At 40.1% G+C, this 15,747-nt stretch overlaps 2 protein-coding genes across 2 annotated transcripts in view; both read left to right on the forward strand.

The window, feature by feature from the left end:
* The window catches only part of PLGRKT (plasminogen receptor with a C-terminal lysine), a 29,172-nt gene extending 22,340 nt beyond the window's left edge, over positions 1-6,832 (forward strand). The window contains 3 exon segments of the mRNA XM_058044546.1: positions 642-781; positions 1,735-1,844; positions 6,753-6,832. Coding sequence (XP_057900529.1) covers positions 642-781; positions 1,735-1,844; positions 6,753-6,832 — 330 coding nt within the window.
* Positions 6,833-12,737: 5,905 nt separating this feature from the next.
* LOC131096143 (relaxin-3-like) lies at positions 12,738-15,384 on the forward strand. The gene is made up of 2 exons (XM_058044415.1): positions 12,738-12,954; positions 15,017-15,384. Exons 1-2 carry the CDS (start codon positions 12,738-12,740, stop codon positions 15,382-15,384), a joined length of 585 nt encoding a protein of 194 aa, XP_057900398.1.
* The last annotated feature ends 363 nt before the right edge of the window (positions 15,385-15,747 follow it).

A 15,747-nucleotide genomic window follows, 5' to 3' on the forward strand; every position in this document is an offset into this window, starting at 1 on the left:
TCTGTACCATAGAAAATTCTTCTTGGACATGTGAATATAGTGACTATATTGTACTTTTGAACAGTTTTAAATTTTAGTTATAGAAGTATTTCCTTATGGACTTTTGATATATATTTATTATCTATTAAAAATCTATTGTCTTCACAGTGCTTTTCTATATTTGTAACTGTGGTGTTGCAGAAGAGTTATGAGCTTTACGATGCATCATGAGGAAGAAGAAATCCTGAAAGGGCAAAGAGCTGCCAAGATTGACTCTAAAATTATTGCAACTAAATTAGAATTAAGCAGAATGAATTGGGAAAGCAGGTATGCTATGAATCAGCATAGAAATGCAAAGGTCAGAGAATCTTAATCTAGAGAGTCCTGCTGAGACTTGGGTCCCACTCAAAACCTAACACTGCAATTTTGCTTGTCTGGACCTTGAGAAGCACAATTAGAAAGATTCTGCATAAAAGCATTTGCTAATTGACCTAAATGGTTTTTGGGTAGAAACTATTACTGAAGAAGGCCATTCTCAATCAAAACCCATGAAAGACTGCCTTCTTAGTTAGTGTTTTGGATTTATAGACCACTTAGAGATTGAGTCAATCTTTAAAATAAATGTATGACTTAGATTTGTTTAACTTGTCTCCCTTCTTTAGCTGGAAAGGCACCTAGCACTGCAGACCCTGATCAGTGACAGGCAAATAGCCATGCTGATTGCTTGGACGTGAGAATTTCTCAAATATTTCAGGACATTCTTTGGACACTTACTACTGTAGTTTTAACAACTGGATATGAAGTTTATTCCCTAACAGAAAATGTAAGTATATTACATTATATATTTTTATTTTGCTGGGTCTTGGTTTTGCATTACAGGTTTTATCCAGTTTTTATCCAGATATTATTTTTATCCATTTGCTCAGAGATTGATCAAATGACAAATGGACACTGCTTTGAGTGTGTTCTGGTTATGTGTGTACTGCAGATTTATTTAAAAGTGGAGACATGAGCTGACAATAATATGACAATAAAATACCTGAAGTACAAAAAGTCCACTACAAAATAACAGTTGTGTGTGGAAGAGGGGAGAGTGTTTAAAAGCCACGCTATTTTATTGTCTGTACTGAGATTTAATGAATTGTTAGTGAGTAGAACATTCTCCATCTGGATTTTTTTTAATGCAGGGAACAAGTGGACATATTCTGAAGTCTGCTCACTTAAATGTGAATCAACTGACCCAAGGGAAAAAGAAACCTTGCTAATAAAGCTATATTGAATAGCTTTATTCCCTATATTGAATAGGGAAGAACTTGCCCTACAGTACTTTTGGTTGATAATGTTTTCTTGGACTGTAAAACATTTAGAGGGAATTAGGAAATATTTGTGGTTTTGTGTATATAGTGAAGATTAAATGCACCTTATGCATTATGGGTTCTCTGTAGCATTTGGAAATGAACATAGAATCTATATTGTTATGTGTTGCAAGTGGCTGGGTATATGGCACTGCACATGCATGCTAAACGAGTTAGATCAACCCATATTTGTTAATATTTTCAAAAATCACTACTGTATTTTTAAAATACTCTTGGGTTGAGAAAGAAGGCAACCAGAAGACAAATGTTTCTGAGGAAATAAAAACTTGCTCTTTGATTAGCGATTTTTAGAAGAATACACAAGTCCTAGACAGGCAAGGTCAGCCTAGAGTAACAGTGCTGATGTGCTGAATATACTAAATAATTTTTTCTTGCACAGAGCAATAAAAAGGAAGAACCCAGCAGTTTTACTGCCAATACTTCCCTTATGCTTTGTATTTTCCTATCATTATGATGTGGGCTATGGGAAACTATTGCAGAGGATTAAAGGTATGTAAGTCTGTCCTGTATTCACAGAGAACCAAGCTTCAGATAACCTGTTAGGTTTTTCTTAAATGGCTGGGAGAAATCTTGTAAAAGATATTTGACAGTTTCTTTGACAGAAATATTATGTCTCATTTCTTTTCCTGCTGTTGAAATCAGATATTTTGCTAGTCAACAGTACTCATTTCTTTTCAGTTAAGACTGTTATTTTATTTTCTTGTGTCAAATACAGCTGATGTAAGAATTGGATATCTGGGAGAAGTGACAGATGTAGTGATTTACTTCTGAATTCCACTCTCTTGCTGGTTTTTTGGGGAAAGGGTTAGGGATTACAATATAAAGGAATAGAGACATGAATCATGGCCTTACACCTTCATGACCAAACACAGCCATCAGGTGAGGATCTTACTGCAGTGTCCTGCTAAGACTGAAGAAAGGTGAGTCCTGGAAAGTGGGGTCTTGCCTCATAGCTGTCCCTTGTCTATATGATTAAATTATATACATTGTGTAGAAGTTTATGGAGATGCATTTATGTTAATTCTGATTCCTACTGAAGGAGACTGGCTCAGTGAGTGTAGACTGTAAGTGAAAAGAGCATCAGACCATGGCATGTCACCTTTACAAACTGACTTAGTTAACTAAATCTAACTAATTGTCTTGTCTGCTACTGGCACAACTGTATTGGAACAAAATAAAAACCTGTTTCAGCACTTAGTCTTTAGCCTCCAGACCTAACACTTGGGTTTCCTAACTCCGCATGCTTCATGGGAAATAGTGGTAGGTTAATTAGACAACACCTGCTGTAGTTCCTGCTGCATGCAGGTGCAAATACATTTTGGTCATGCAGGATTGTGTACCTGTGACCATTTCCCCAACAGCATTAAACAAACTTCTCTGGATTTCATTATGAAGAGTCAGCTAAGCACAGGGAAGAAGGGGTAGTTCTTAGAAATAAAAGTGTTGAAAAGGAGATTAGTACACACAGAGCAGAATTAGCACTTGGAATTTAGAATTTATATGTAATGTGTTTACTGTGTATCGTGTGGTCCATAGGTTGAAGAGGAGCAGTGTGGTATCCTATTGCTTTCCAAATATGAAAAGTCATCTTCATCACTTCAGATCCATTAGGAGAACTTCAGCAGCATGTAAGGCTTGTGAAAATGTTTTGCAGAAAAGAAACTGTGGAACCAAATAAAAAATAAAATGGAATATGCCAAACTAACTCTGTCTTTTCCAGATTTTGTTTTTCTAAAAGAAATGTGGTAGATCCACTATAAACTCGTGAAAGCATTTGATGGGGTATTACCTAAAGATTAAGTTAGCACGAAAGACGTGGAAATTAGTAGAGAGGTAAGCATGGGAGTAAATAAATTCTGTCAAATCTTGGGCTTGAAAAGGAAGGTTAGGCTTCAGCAGGGTTATTAACAATATTTCTCAAGATTTGGTCTGGATCTTCATTTGCTTTATATGTTAAATTATGAGTAGCTTATCCTAATCAAATCTTTGGGTGACAAACTTGATTAAGTTCATCAACAGAAAAGAAATAAGCTGTAGTGCAAGAAGAATTGATGTTCTGAAGAAATGAGACAACAAAATAGGATTCAATTTGCTAATGTCAGCAAGAAACTGGGGATTAATGGGGATTTCTACCACCCGAGCTCATCAGCTGGAAATGGTAGAAAAAGGGAAGACTTGAATGCTGATGATAAGCAGAATGAATATAATCCAAATAATGTGATGAAACTGAGCTAAGCAAAGTCTAGAAACATCAAGTTTCTAGAAACATCAAGAGATTTCCTAGTATCACAGCATGGTTGAGTTGGAAGGAATCTCTGAAGGTTATCTGATCCAAGCCCCCTGCTCAGACAGGATCATCCATAGCCAATTGCCCAGAAAAATGTCCAAAAGGCTTTTGAATATATCCAGGGATGCATATTTCACAACCTTAGTACAGAGTACAGATGGGAAGATGCAGGAAAATAACTCCTGTGGAAATGTATATGTAATTCAGATCACTTCTGGAAAGGGAATCTGTAATTTTACTGAAGAGCTGAAACTATTAGGGAATGACAAGCTGCCTTGCAAGAGGAAGAAAAGTGATTAATTTGATTTAGCTTTGTAAAAAGACGTGAGAGATTTGGGTCTACAGATCCTACTTACAGGATAGGATAAAGGAAAGTAAGAGAAGGAAATTAAACTAATTACCAATATCAGCACCAGATTAAAAGGAAATGGAATAGCCTGGATGAATCTGGTCTGGAAATCAGGTTCAGGAGTTCAATTATATTTTATGATTAAAATTACGTAGTTGAAGAGAAGGTTTTATGACACAATTGACCAGCAGCCACAATGCTTATTCTCAATACTCAACTGATCCCCGTGTTCACTCCCATACCTTTGCAACCATTTCTCTGCTTGTCTATCTATTCTATTGGTGCATGCCGTGCTTAATCTCTCTGGTGTAATAATGAATGTATACACCATTCCCTTTACTGTTCTTTCTTTAAATGGTCTCTTTCTTCCAGGGTACGCCTATCATCAACCTCATAGCCAGTTCCTTCTCCTAAGATAATCTGCAGTTATTTCTGTGCTGCATGGTGAACCTTGTATCTGAACTAAGGTGATCATATAACATCTGCATCTGCTGCCTTTCATCCTTTGGCATCATTTTATACCCCTGAAAGGTTTCATTGTTTCTCTTTCATTAGCCACCTTGTTTCTGATCTTGCTTACAGCTATTTTTTTCTTCTGTCTCTAGCCTACTTGACCAAACGCTATCTCATTATTTTAGTATTCTTCCACTGAAATATTGGAAGGGTATTTTTCCTGCTCTATAGCTTGGGCTAAGTAAAACCCAAACTGAAGACACAGAGGTAAATACCTGTTTTGAGTTCTGCTTGTGCTGTTGGAAGGTCCTAAGTTTCCAGGGCTGTGTATCAGGACCTAATCTTTTGGGTCAGGGTTACAGAACAGCTGTCAAACTATCTTTTCTAAACCTCTGAGGACACCAAGAATCAACCTGCTTTTCCTCCTAGTCCAGGCACATATTACTGGTGTTTTCCACACAAATTACTAGAGGAGGGGACGGATTTTATGGCCAGCCTCTAATTGCACAGAACATCTCTACACAGCAATGGAGCTCTGGCTGCCTTTTCTGAGCTTTAAATAGATGAGTCCCTGTGTCCTGAGCAGTCAGTGAGGCAATGTCCTCACTGTGAGGAACAGGCATAGAGATTTGTCCGTCTAGATCCCTGTCCCCAAGATCTCTTGCTATTTCATAATCAGATGCTATATGCAACTGACTGATGTTGTGCAAGTGGTAACCAGTGTTGGATATTACTGATGGTCCCAGGCACTGCAGTACTATAAAAATTACACCTGGGAGATGTCAGCACTGAGACCTGTTTTATAGAATAACCATAATCCTGACTGCATTGCAATATTCACTCAGGCTGATCACACATAAATACAGTCTCAAACCACTGTTATAAGGATCATAAAGCTGGGACTTAAGGCACAGATAAACAAGATTGTTGGCATTGTGCCAAATGGCATCAGCCAAAACAAATGCATTCTTTGCCTAATCTTCATCTCTTCTTATATCACAATCAGACCACCACAACATATGTAGGATGTTCAGTCTGTATCTTTGTTTTTTGGATTCTCTGTCCTAGATGTTTTCATTCCAGCCTTACCCAGAGCATTCTGCACTCTACAACTTTTCCCTGCTATGCTTAATGTTTAGGTAATTGTCTTAGCAAAGTTTTTGTGAGCAGTGGGTTTTGAGCAATGCTTCTTCAAGTCCTGTGCTGCCCACATTCTGAACACCTTTTTGGCTAGTCCTGAGGCACAAAGAAAGACTGTGCCCAAATATGTTACATCTGTGTCACCGTGTACAAGTTTACTTGTTAAAGCTTTTGTACACCTTCATGTGAATGTCTGATCCACTTTCTTCTCAGATTCCTAATTACCCCACCAGTCCAAAATTCCTTAGAGACAACTTTGCTGGTTCATTGACATAAGTTTATTTATAAAATACATAGCTATGACTTGCTATTTTGCTAATGTGGTCCAAACAAGAATGAGAGCCAAACAAATCAGTGTCTTAAGTTTTCCTTCCTTCCTTCCTTCCTTCCTTCCTTCCTTCCTTCCTTCCTTCCTTCCTTCCTTCCTTCCTTCCTTCCTTCCTTCCTTCCTTCCTTCCTTCCTTCCTTCCTTCCTTCCTTCCTTCCTTCCTTCCTTCCTTCCTTCCTTCCTTCCTTCCTTCCTTCCTTCCTTCCTTCCGACACTTCCTTCCGACACTTCCTTCCGACACTTCCTTCCGACACTTCCTTCCTTCCTTCCTTCCGACACTTCCTTCCTTCCTTCCTTCCTTCCTTCCTTCCTTCCTTCCTTCCTTCCGACACTTCCTTCCTTCCTTCCGACACTTCCTTCCGACACTTCCTTCCGACACTTCCTTCCGACACTTCCTTCCTTCCTTCCTTCCTTCCTTCCTTCCTTCCTTCCTTCCTTCCTTCCTTCCTTCCTTCCTTCCTTCCTTCCTTCCTTCCGACACTTCCTTCCTTCCTTCCGACACTTCCTTCCTTCCTTCCTTCCGACACTTCCTTCCTTCCTTCCTTCCTTCCTTCCTTCCTTCCTTCCTTCCTTCCTTCCTTCCTTCCTTCCTTCCTTCCTTCCTTCCTTCCTTCCTTCCTTCCTTCCTTCCTTCCTTCCTTCCTTCCTTCCTTCCTTCCTTCCTTCCTTCCTTCCTTCCTTCCGACACTTCCTTCCTTCCTTCCGACACTTCCTTCCTTCCGACACTTCCTTCCTTCCTTCCGACACTTCCTTCCGACACTTCCTTCCGACACTTCCTTCCGACACTTCCTTCCTTCCTTCCGACACTTCCTTCCTTCCTTTTTTTTTTCTTTTTTTAAGGTGAAGCAGAGAACATACTTGACACACAGAGCACTTTGCTGGAATTGCCTAAAGGACCTCTTACATTTAAAGATTTGTAGAATATCAGAATATCTCATATCAATTTCTTCATAGAAAAATAGGAGGAAGGTATTAAAGCTACATATCTGAAATGTGATTATAGTACTGCATTTTAACATAACTAAATAATTAAAAATTTGATAAGATTATGAGCTTTTATAAAATAAAAAATTATTGTATTTTTTAAAACTAGCACTTTCTAAAGCAATTGGTTTCATATTATATGTATCTCTTAAAAATAATCATTGTTCTGTAGTATATTTTCCTTGTTTATAATGAAATATTGTATTTGCACTGTCTATTCAGAGTCTGAAAATAACTTTCACCTGTAGTAAAAAAGTCTGGTACTGACCAAACTCAGTATAACCAACAAAGCTATGGTAATTGGTAGTTACAAGTTTGTATAAATATATAAATAAATATATACCGTTTTCAAATACATTTCAGGATACACAGCTCAATTTGAAGTCAGGAGCAGGCAGTCAATTTCTTTGAAAAATTAGACACTTTTTATTTGCTGATCTTTAGGCAGTGAACTCACCATCTCTGCTTCTGGAATAAACAGCTTTTATCAGAAGTAGGTTCAGAAGTAAACACATAACTTGCTAACTGTGTGTTTTACTGTTAGGGAAAACTGTGTTAAAGTATGAGCAGAGATAGCTTCTGAAGAAGAGGAAACAAATTATGTAGCTATTTCCTGAATCTTTTTCATGCTTGTTCAACATTCTGAAACTCAGGATAATTTGTTTTTTAATACTTGAAATCAGAGTTTCACTACTAAGATGAATATTAACTTAGGCTAACAGCAAGCAAAATTATTAATGTATGTTTTTGTAATGAGTAGATCCAAGTGGCCTTACAAATACTGAAAAACTGAAGGATTTTTTTGCATGCCTTTAACATGGTATATCCTGAGAATATAGTTTTAGTATACTTTAATGTTCTGATGTCACGCTTGGAAAAATTGTTTCTGTATTGGAAAGCTTATTTTAAAACAAATTATTTTGTGTTTTGGATGGAAATTCTTCTAGCAATTATCTAATTGTGGAATGAAAAACAAATACTCAAAAAGCATCCAAAAATGAATTAAGCCAAAGTCTATACTGACAATTTGTTGACTTAAAAATTAAATTCCAGCTGGAGATAATGCCCCAAATATGATTTTGAAGACTACTTAACTAAACTTAGAATATTACTACAATAAGACAGGCAAATATATCATGAAACAAAAGCTTCTCAATGCAGAAGAAATTAATAGCACAGTTTCCATGGTTTGACTTCTGAAAGTGCATTAACTTCTGCATTCAGTCACTTCTGTAATTGGTTCTGTCCCCTGCATGATAACAATGCATACAGATCTCAAATGTGATGAGTTGTAATGGTCAGTGTAAGAAAATGAACACAAGTACTCCACTTTCTTGATTTGCTTGGAATAACAGAGCATTTGCTATGTTTCCTCGAAGTTCAGGAGTCCGCCTTCCTTTAATTTTGAAGAGGACTTGTATGTTTTGATATCTGTCATCTATTGATACTCTTTTTTCCAAAAAAGAAAAACAATTGAACCAGCCTTTTTGGGTATTTCTATGTCTCCATCTGTGCCTTTTAGCCCACATGTTAATCCTATGAAAGGCATTTTCACAAAAGAAGAGTTTTAACAGGCCATACAACAGTTTTTACTTATAAATCTCAGAAAATTAGGAAATACCCTAATTGTTTCTATGCTGAATTAAGAATCAATATCTGTGTGCTTGTGACAGATTCCTGACCATGATGTTTGATCAAAAGCCACTGTTAAAGAGAGCAAAATCATGGTCCAGGTAGCAGTTTTAGGGGATAATAGGGCAGCTATATATTAATCCATCCAAACTAAATTTGATTTTTTTTCTCGTGAAGTTTGAACTTAGATCAATGAGGTTAGTCTATTGCAAGATTCCACACTAAAATGTGACAGAAATGAAGTAAGTTTCATCCAATATTACACAGTATCAGTGAAATGTACCAAATTTATCAAGGAAAAGGCTCTAAGCAAGATGGTGTAACCCAGAATTAGATTTAAATGGGCTATATAGAATGTGTCAAAAATCATCAAGGAGTTAAGGGTTATTCACCTTTATTGTCCATATTTTTTACTGTTTGCCTTGCTTTTGTTTTGTGAAAAATGCCTGGTTTTGTTTTGAAGATGCACGTTCTTTGTTGCAGAGTTAGGTATTCTACTGCCAGTGTATTAATCAAAATGCTTGCATGTACTGTGTGCAGTCAAATCTATGACATAGTGACACATGCAGAATAATTGAATGGTATAACTTCCTTCAGAGGATGGTGAAAGAAAACAGGGGCTTAGCAGTGACAAGGTTTACTTTGGGGAAATACATGTTTACAGCACAAGTTGCCCACATTCATCATATTTGTTACAGAAATAAATAAAGTGCCTAAAACATCCTGATCCTTTCTGTCATTTGTGCTCAACTGGCCTCAGCTGTTAGACTTACTTTAATATATCACAACAACTGTCTTTGTTTCCATGAATCACTGGGGAAAAAAAGGAGAGCAATTCCAGGGGGAGCCTGTTCTGGCCTGAAGGCACTACTCTTTTACCACCTTAATTCTGTTGGGTTTTTCTGGTTATTACGTCTGACAACCATATATCCTGAATCAGTATCATTTGGAGCAGGATTGTTCTGGAAAAGGGAGAAGTCAGTCATGAAAAGGATTTCAAAACTAAGCTGTTTGTGTCCTAATTATAGGTATGAACCCCAGGAAGCACATGCCACCTGCAAGCCACAAGTGCCCCCACCTCACTCTTATCTGGTTGTGATAGTACGTATGAGCATTGAGGAGAAACAAGAAAAGTCGCTTTGGAGAGTCCAGTTTGGGCCCCTTCCTTACTATAGGAAAGTTGAAAATCACAGCTCCTTCCTACGTGCTTTGGAGTTATTTTATTGCTGACTCCATGTCACTGCTTTTAAAAGAAGGGGAAAGCACTTATGTGGATGAATAAAAACAAGATTGTTTCTGCATTACTATTAATTTTCTTAATCAGCCTTAGACTTCATTATGCAAAAATGCATGGATTTCTTAACTTCTTCAATTATGAGCTTTCTTAAGATTGAACTGTTTTCTAAACTGCACAATCCTCTATTGAAGATAACTGGATAATGCTCATGCTTATTCATCAATAACATTGATGAAGTGGTATTTACCATTTGTTGCAGAATCCTGTACGGTACTAAGCAAACTTTAGAAATGCAGTAAATTCATGTTTGGACAGCTTTCAAAAGCTAAGCTGTCCTTGCAACAGTGAATTGCATGAATTTGAAATAGAGTCTCTGGAAAATGTCTAATGAAATCAGTAAGTTTTTTGTCTTACTGCTGATTTTCTTTGTCTGACATTTGTAAGTCATGGGAATAAGGCTTTAATTCAAGGTATTCAAGGCTACTGAGATATTGTTAAAGGATATATTTTTTTATTTAGCCTCCAGTTTACATGAAACCTCCTTTACCTTCTATAAACTTTGCTATTGCTCAACAGATTAATAATTTGGTACAAGGAGAGAAGTAGTGCAATTATCTTTACCTTTTTTTAAGAAATTAAAAGATATAAAGTACTCGCATTGAGCCAATACACTGGATGTACTTGCCTTGAAGCATCCTATGGATCATGAATGGAAATTTGTTTCTTTGTTCTGCTGTTGTTTTTTCTTCTTTATAAAACAAACATTAGGAAGTCATATAGTTACTTCAGATTTGTTAAATTACATTACATCTTCTTCTGCATGTTTTGTTTTGAATAGTAGTTTTTCTAGTCACTCAGGAGGTACCATCCTTCATGCCTTGTCCTGGTAGTGCTTTTTCACATTACTACAGCTTTTCAGACACTGAAAACAAATATTTTGTCTAGAAGACTACTTAAAGTCCGTGCAGAAGTCCACCTGATGTGACGGGTATTTTCAGAAAAAGTCCACGAGACCAACAAAATCAAGGTACTGCTCTTTCAATTCAAGTTGTAATCACTCCTGCACAACTTCTGTCTGTAACAATATAGCAGGTATGACTTCAGCTGAGGGAGGAACAGTTCAAGATTCAGGAATTTCAGATTAGCAGACTCCTGCAGATTGCATCCTAGCAACACTCTGGATAATGGTGCCTACTGTTGAAGAGGTACTACTGTTTAAACACTTCAGACTGGACCAAAAAGAAAACTGTCCAAGTTTTGGCTGGGGAAGATTTTAATTTTTAATTTGGCTGAGGTAGATTTTAATTTTTTCGGTGGCTAGTATTGATCTGTGTTTTGGATTTATGCTGAACACATGGTTAATAATAAGGAGATGTTTTTGTTATTGCTGAACAGATAAGACCTTTCTGCTTTTGGTACTGCCACACTGGTGAGGGGACCAGGGTGCTTGTGAGGAGATACAGCCAGGACAGATGACTAAAGGGATATCATGCTGGTATATGAAGTGGGGGAAATGGAAGAAGGAGAAAGAAGCCATGGCATTTGGAGCCACGGCATTTGTCTTCCCAAGATGGCTGAATGCCTGTCTGCCCACAGGAAGCACTGAATCAATTCCTATTTTTCTTTGCTTTTGTGTGCAGGTTTTGCTTTCCCTATTAAACTGCTGTGACTTTTCTCACTTTTCTAAGTCTTTCCCCAGTCATATTAATGCAGGAATTAGTGAGCAGCTGCATGGGGCTTGGTGGCTGGCTCGGGTTAAACACAACTTTGCTCACTATTTTAGCCCTGCATAGCTTTGTTCTAGATCCAGATCAGTGTAAAACACGCAAGTCCTCCTTGAAAAGGAGAGTGGAGTCTGTAACTTCTCTGCCCGCACAAGTGAATCATACATCTTTGTACACTACTCTGTAGATGTATGTCTTCTCTGTGCTCTCCTTCAGGATTGAGTTTTGAGGGTTTTTTATAAGCCAACAATATTCAAGGGATTGAAAGCATAGCCTTCGCATGAAAGGATCTACAGACAACAGCTTCAAAGGATTATAAGAGAGATGAACTTTTCTGGTTCTTCACAGTATGACTTCTTATAAAAGATGACAGCAACCACTTCTTGTCCTGTCGTACTGGGGAAAAAAACCAAATAACAACAAAGCCAACAAACAAATCCAGAAGTAAAGTTTACTTTCACAGGGTGCATAGCTCTGCGTGGAGTCCAAAGACCACCACTCTTGTCAGCAAGAGCCTGCTGGGCTCTTCAGGAGACACGCAGATGTGGAGCTCCAAATCTCTAGGATGCCCACACTGGAGCCAGGGTATCTCTGACACTTGGATGCCTATGGCTGCTACTGAACTCAGGCCTCCAGTACAACAAACCTGAGAGGAACCCAGGCTTTGAAATCCCCCTTCAATCCCCCCACTTCCTTGAAAGGGCATTTCTTTTACTTCACTTGTTTCTGTCTTTTTATGTCAAGACAACATTTTTAGGACACAGAGGTAGTTATGGAGATTCCACACCTGCAATGGAAAAAACAGTCGAAATTAAGTTTTTCACGTTTTCAAAACAACACGAAAGGGCATCGGCACTGCTATCTGGCCACAAACAGGCCCAGAGCCGGCTGAGGCCCAGAGCTGGCTGAGGCCCAGAGCCGGGGCGTCTCCGGGTAGGTGAGGGCCGGGAACCCGAGGAGGGAGGCCGAAGGTGAGGCACGGCGGCGTGAAGAGCCGGGACAGAACGCTGCCCGAGGGCCCCTCGACGGCTGTTGCAGGCACAGGGACGGCCCGGCGGGAGACGACAACCGCGGCACCGGGGAAGGGGAGGGGGCCGGGGCCGGGGCCGGGGCGGTGACTCAGCGCCGCTCGCAGCGCATAAAAGGCGGGCGGCGGGCAGCAGCGGGGCTGGGCTGGCCGCCGCGGTCGGGGGCGTTGTGGCGGCCGTCGGGTCTGCTGGGAACGCGCCCGCGGGACACGACGGCGCGATGGGGATGGCCAAGCTGCGAGTGCTGTGCGCCGCCGTGGCGCTGCTGTGCGCGGCACCCCCGGGGTACCCCGGCGCCGTGCTGCCCGCGGGCGAGGGGGACGGGTACGGGGTGAAGCTGTGCGGCCGCGAGTTCATCCGCGCCGTCATCTTCACCTGCGGCGGGTCCCGCTGGAAGCGGCTCTCCCTGCTGGCGGTGGAGCCGGCGCCCGCGGCCGGTGAGTGTCCCAGGAGCGAGCAGAGCGGCAGGCGGCTGTCGAGGCGCTTCGCTCGCCGCCGAGCCACGGGCGGCGAGGAGGGATGGAGAGAATGGGAGGGAATGGGGAAGGGTGAGCGCCCCGCGGCGCCTCTGGCTCCTCCCGCCCTGCGCCGTTGAGGGAAGGTCCCCGTCCCTCTCTCGCTTTCCCTCTAGATCCTAGTTGGCATTTCCGAGACTTTTGGAAGGACGCCGTGAGATTCAGAGGGAAGGGGACGGCAGGCGCTGGGGCATTATTTGCAGGGATAACCCGCAAAATTTTTGGTCAGTTCGGAGATGCTGCCGGCCGCAGAGGAGCTTCTGCTGCAAAATCCCACTTCTCCCCTCTCTTGGCCGCGTAGGGAGGTCTGTTGCGCCCTGGGAAGCGGTGGGGAATGCCTGTCGCTATGGCTTCTCTCCCTTCCCAAGGCTCCGTAATTCCTGGGGCGGCAGAACGCAGTGGGGCTCCGGCGGGTTTCCCTCCGGACGGGAGCCCTGGCGCCGCGCTGCCCGTCGGAGCTGCCGGGATGCGCGGGAGCGCACGGACGGGGCATCGCGCCCATGTTAGCACTCCCCGGTGCTTCCCTGCATCAGAGAGTTGGCACGCTGGGGAGCGTGCACTCTGGTGCTCCGGGTTACAGTCTTTGGGCTGTGCTCTCAAGCTGCGGTAAATGTAACAGTAATTTTAAGTGATTAATTTATGTTGGTATTTTGAATACTGAAAAATAACGTTTTTTAAAAGGACAGAAGTTGTAGTTATGACTAAAACGTGCAATGGAAGAGATTATTTTCTTCTGATTATACACACTTTAGTGAAATAACCTAAGAATTCAGGCAGCTAATGAAGCTAGTATTCTGGGAATTTTTGCCACTTTTTTTCTCTCTCAACAGGTTGAGTGAAAGATAAAAGTAACCTTTGTAATTAAACCAAATTACTTACACGCAGCCTCTGTGGGAGTTATGTCCTTTCCCCGCAAATTTTGCTTTCCTTTTTGTCAACAGCAGCTTCTGAGAACAGCAGTCACTAAGGAGCCTCTGCTATGCTGCATGAAGTCTAACTAGAAGACTTCACCCCAAAAGACTATTAAATGGCAGTCACTGTCTAATTACTAAAGTAACTACAGCTAATTATATTTTTGCACATACTCAGGCTGCTGTTCTATCTGAAAGTTAGGTTCTATACACTAATTAGCCATATTTAAGTAAATGCAAAAGTTGCTGGATATTCTCATGTTCTTTCAGCTTTCTGAAACAAAAAAAAAAAACCTGTATCAACAGCATTAAGATCACAAGACAAAGACTTGTTTTGGATTCTTTTAAAATTAGGAATTGAAGAAGATGTTTTTCTTCACATTAGCTGAAGTAAGCAATGCCACTTGCCTTGCAGAAGTAAAATCAAGAGAAACAGTGTAAGGTGAAAGGAAGTAGGGCTTTATTTTTGAGAACACTTTAGTCAGTGAGATGAAGAATGTTTCATAAGTAAATTCTGCAAGCCCCTGATATGCCTTGAGAAATGAAGGAAATGAGAGGAAAGTATCAGATTAAAATAGCTATAGAAAAATGCAATCTAGGACTCAGTTTACATACAATCTTTGCTTATTTAGTCCTTCCTACATTTGTTCTTCACATGATGCTACTTTGTGTGATTGTGCACAGGAGAGGAGGGGTCTGATCTAATGCATCCAACAAGACACAGCTCTGTGGTGTTTCTGGATATGTGCCTTTACAACAAAATTCTGTTTCTGTGGAAAAATTGAGACTTCTCCATCAATAAAACTGCAGTTGTGGCAGGATGCCTTTACTTCAGTTACAGTTGTTTCTGTGCATTCTGCATGTCTAACAAGAGGTATAGACTTTAAAACACAGATCTGCTAAAAGTAAGCTACAAGTAAATCATGGTGGGGAGACTCCACGTACTGGCAGTTCTCCTACATAACAGTGTTCCATTTAAAACTGAATGGGTTTCGTTGTTGTTTGTTAGAGCTGTGTAATCCTTTTGATGCTCCTACAGTCTGAATTTAAGATAAGTTTTCTCTTTAAAACAGATTCTGCACAAACAGCAAGTAACAAACTACTGGGAAGCTTCAACCTGCAATCAGTTTTGGATCCTGAAGTGGAGCAGCTGCAGAGAAGCAGCCCATTTCTTGGATGGGAGACGTTTAAGGACTTGTATAGTTTAAATTACTATAATGAATATGTACCTGTGGCAGGTGACTTTAAAAAGCTTGTTCGCCAGGTAGAGGAAGCTGTTCAGAAGGACAGAGGGGGAAAAGGAAATGCAAATCCTGTGGAATCAAGCAGCTACCTTTGGGCCAGGTATCCCAGAAGAAAACGAGAGTCTCTGGGTTTGGCAGGAATGTGCTGCAAATGGGGCTGTACAAAAGCTGAAATTAGTACTATATGCAGAGTTTAAAATCCTCTCTACACTTATGCATGAAATCAGTGTTTGTTGCAGTACTACTTGATTGATTACTTCATGGAGGAAGAAAACACTTGCTGTATTTTATCTTGTCTATATGTGCCAGTCAATATAGCTGGTTTTCTTTAAAAAAAAACCAAAACCAACAAAACAAACAAAACATAAATGTAATTGCAATGAGTTTGTTTTGCTGCAGTAACTTCTAATCTATATTTTTTACTAAGTCTTTTTCATTTTAATGTTGAGCCTTTACACTTATATTACGAATGTATTATATCTTTGTAACACTTTAAGAAGAACTTCAATATTTCAATAAAATGTAATTATACTAAGTGTTGCCAAATTATTGTTCCTCTG

This window comes from Melospiza georgiana, chromosome Z (genome assembly GCF_028018845.1).
Source record: "Melospiza georgiana isolate bMelGeo1 chromosome Z, bMelGeo1.pri, whole genome shotgun sequence".
NCBI lineage: Eukaryota > Metazoa > Chordata > Aves > Passeriformes > Passerellidae > Melospiza > Melospiza georgiana.

Excerpts from the sequence above, each read along its gene's own strand:
- LOC131096143 (XM_058044415.1), top strand. The coding sequence starts at position 12,738 with ATGGGGATGGCCAAGCTGCGAGTGCTGTGCGCCGCCGTGGCGCTGCTG. Across the intron at positions 12,955-15,016 it reads GGAGCCGGCGCCCGCGGCCG|ATTCTGCACAAACAGCAAGT; the intron begins GTGAGTGTCCCA and ends TCTTTAAAACAG.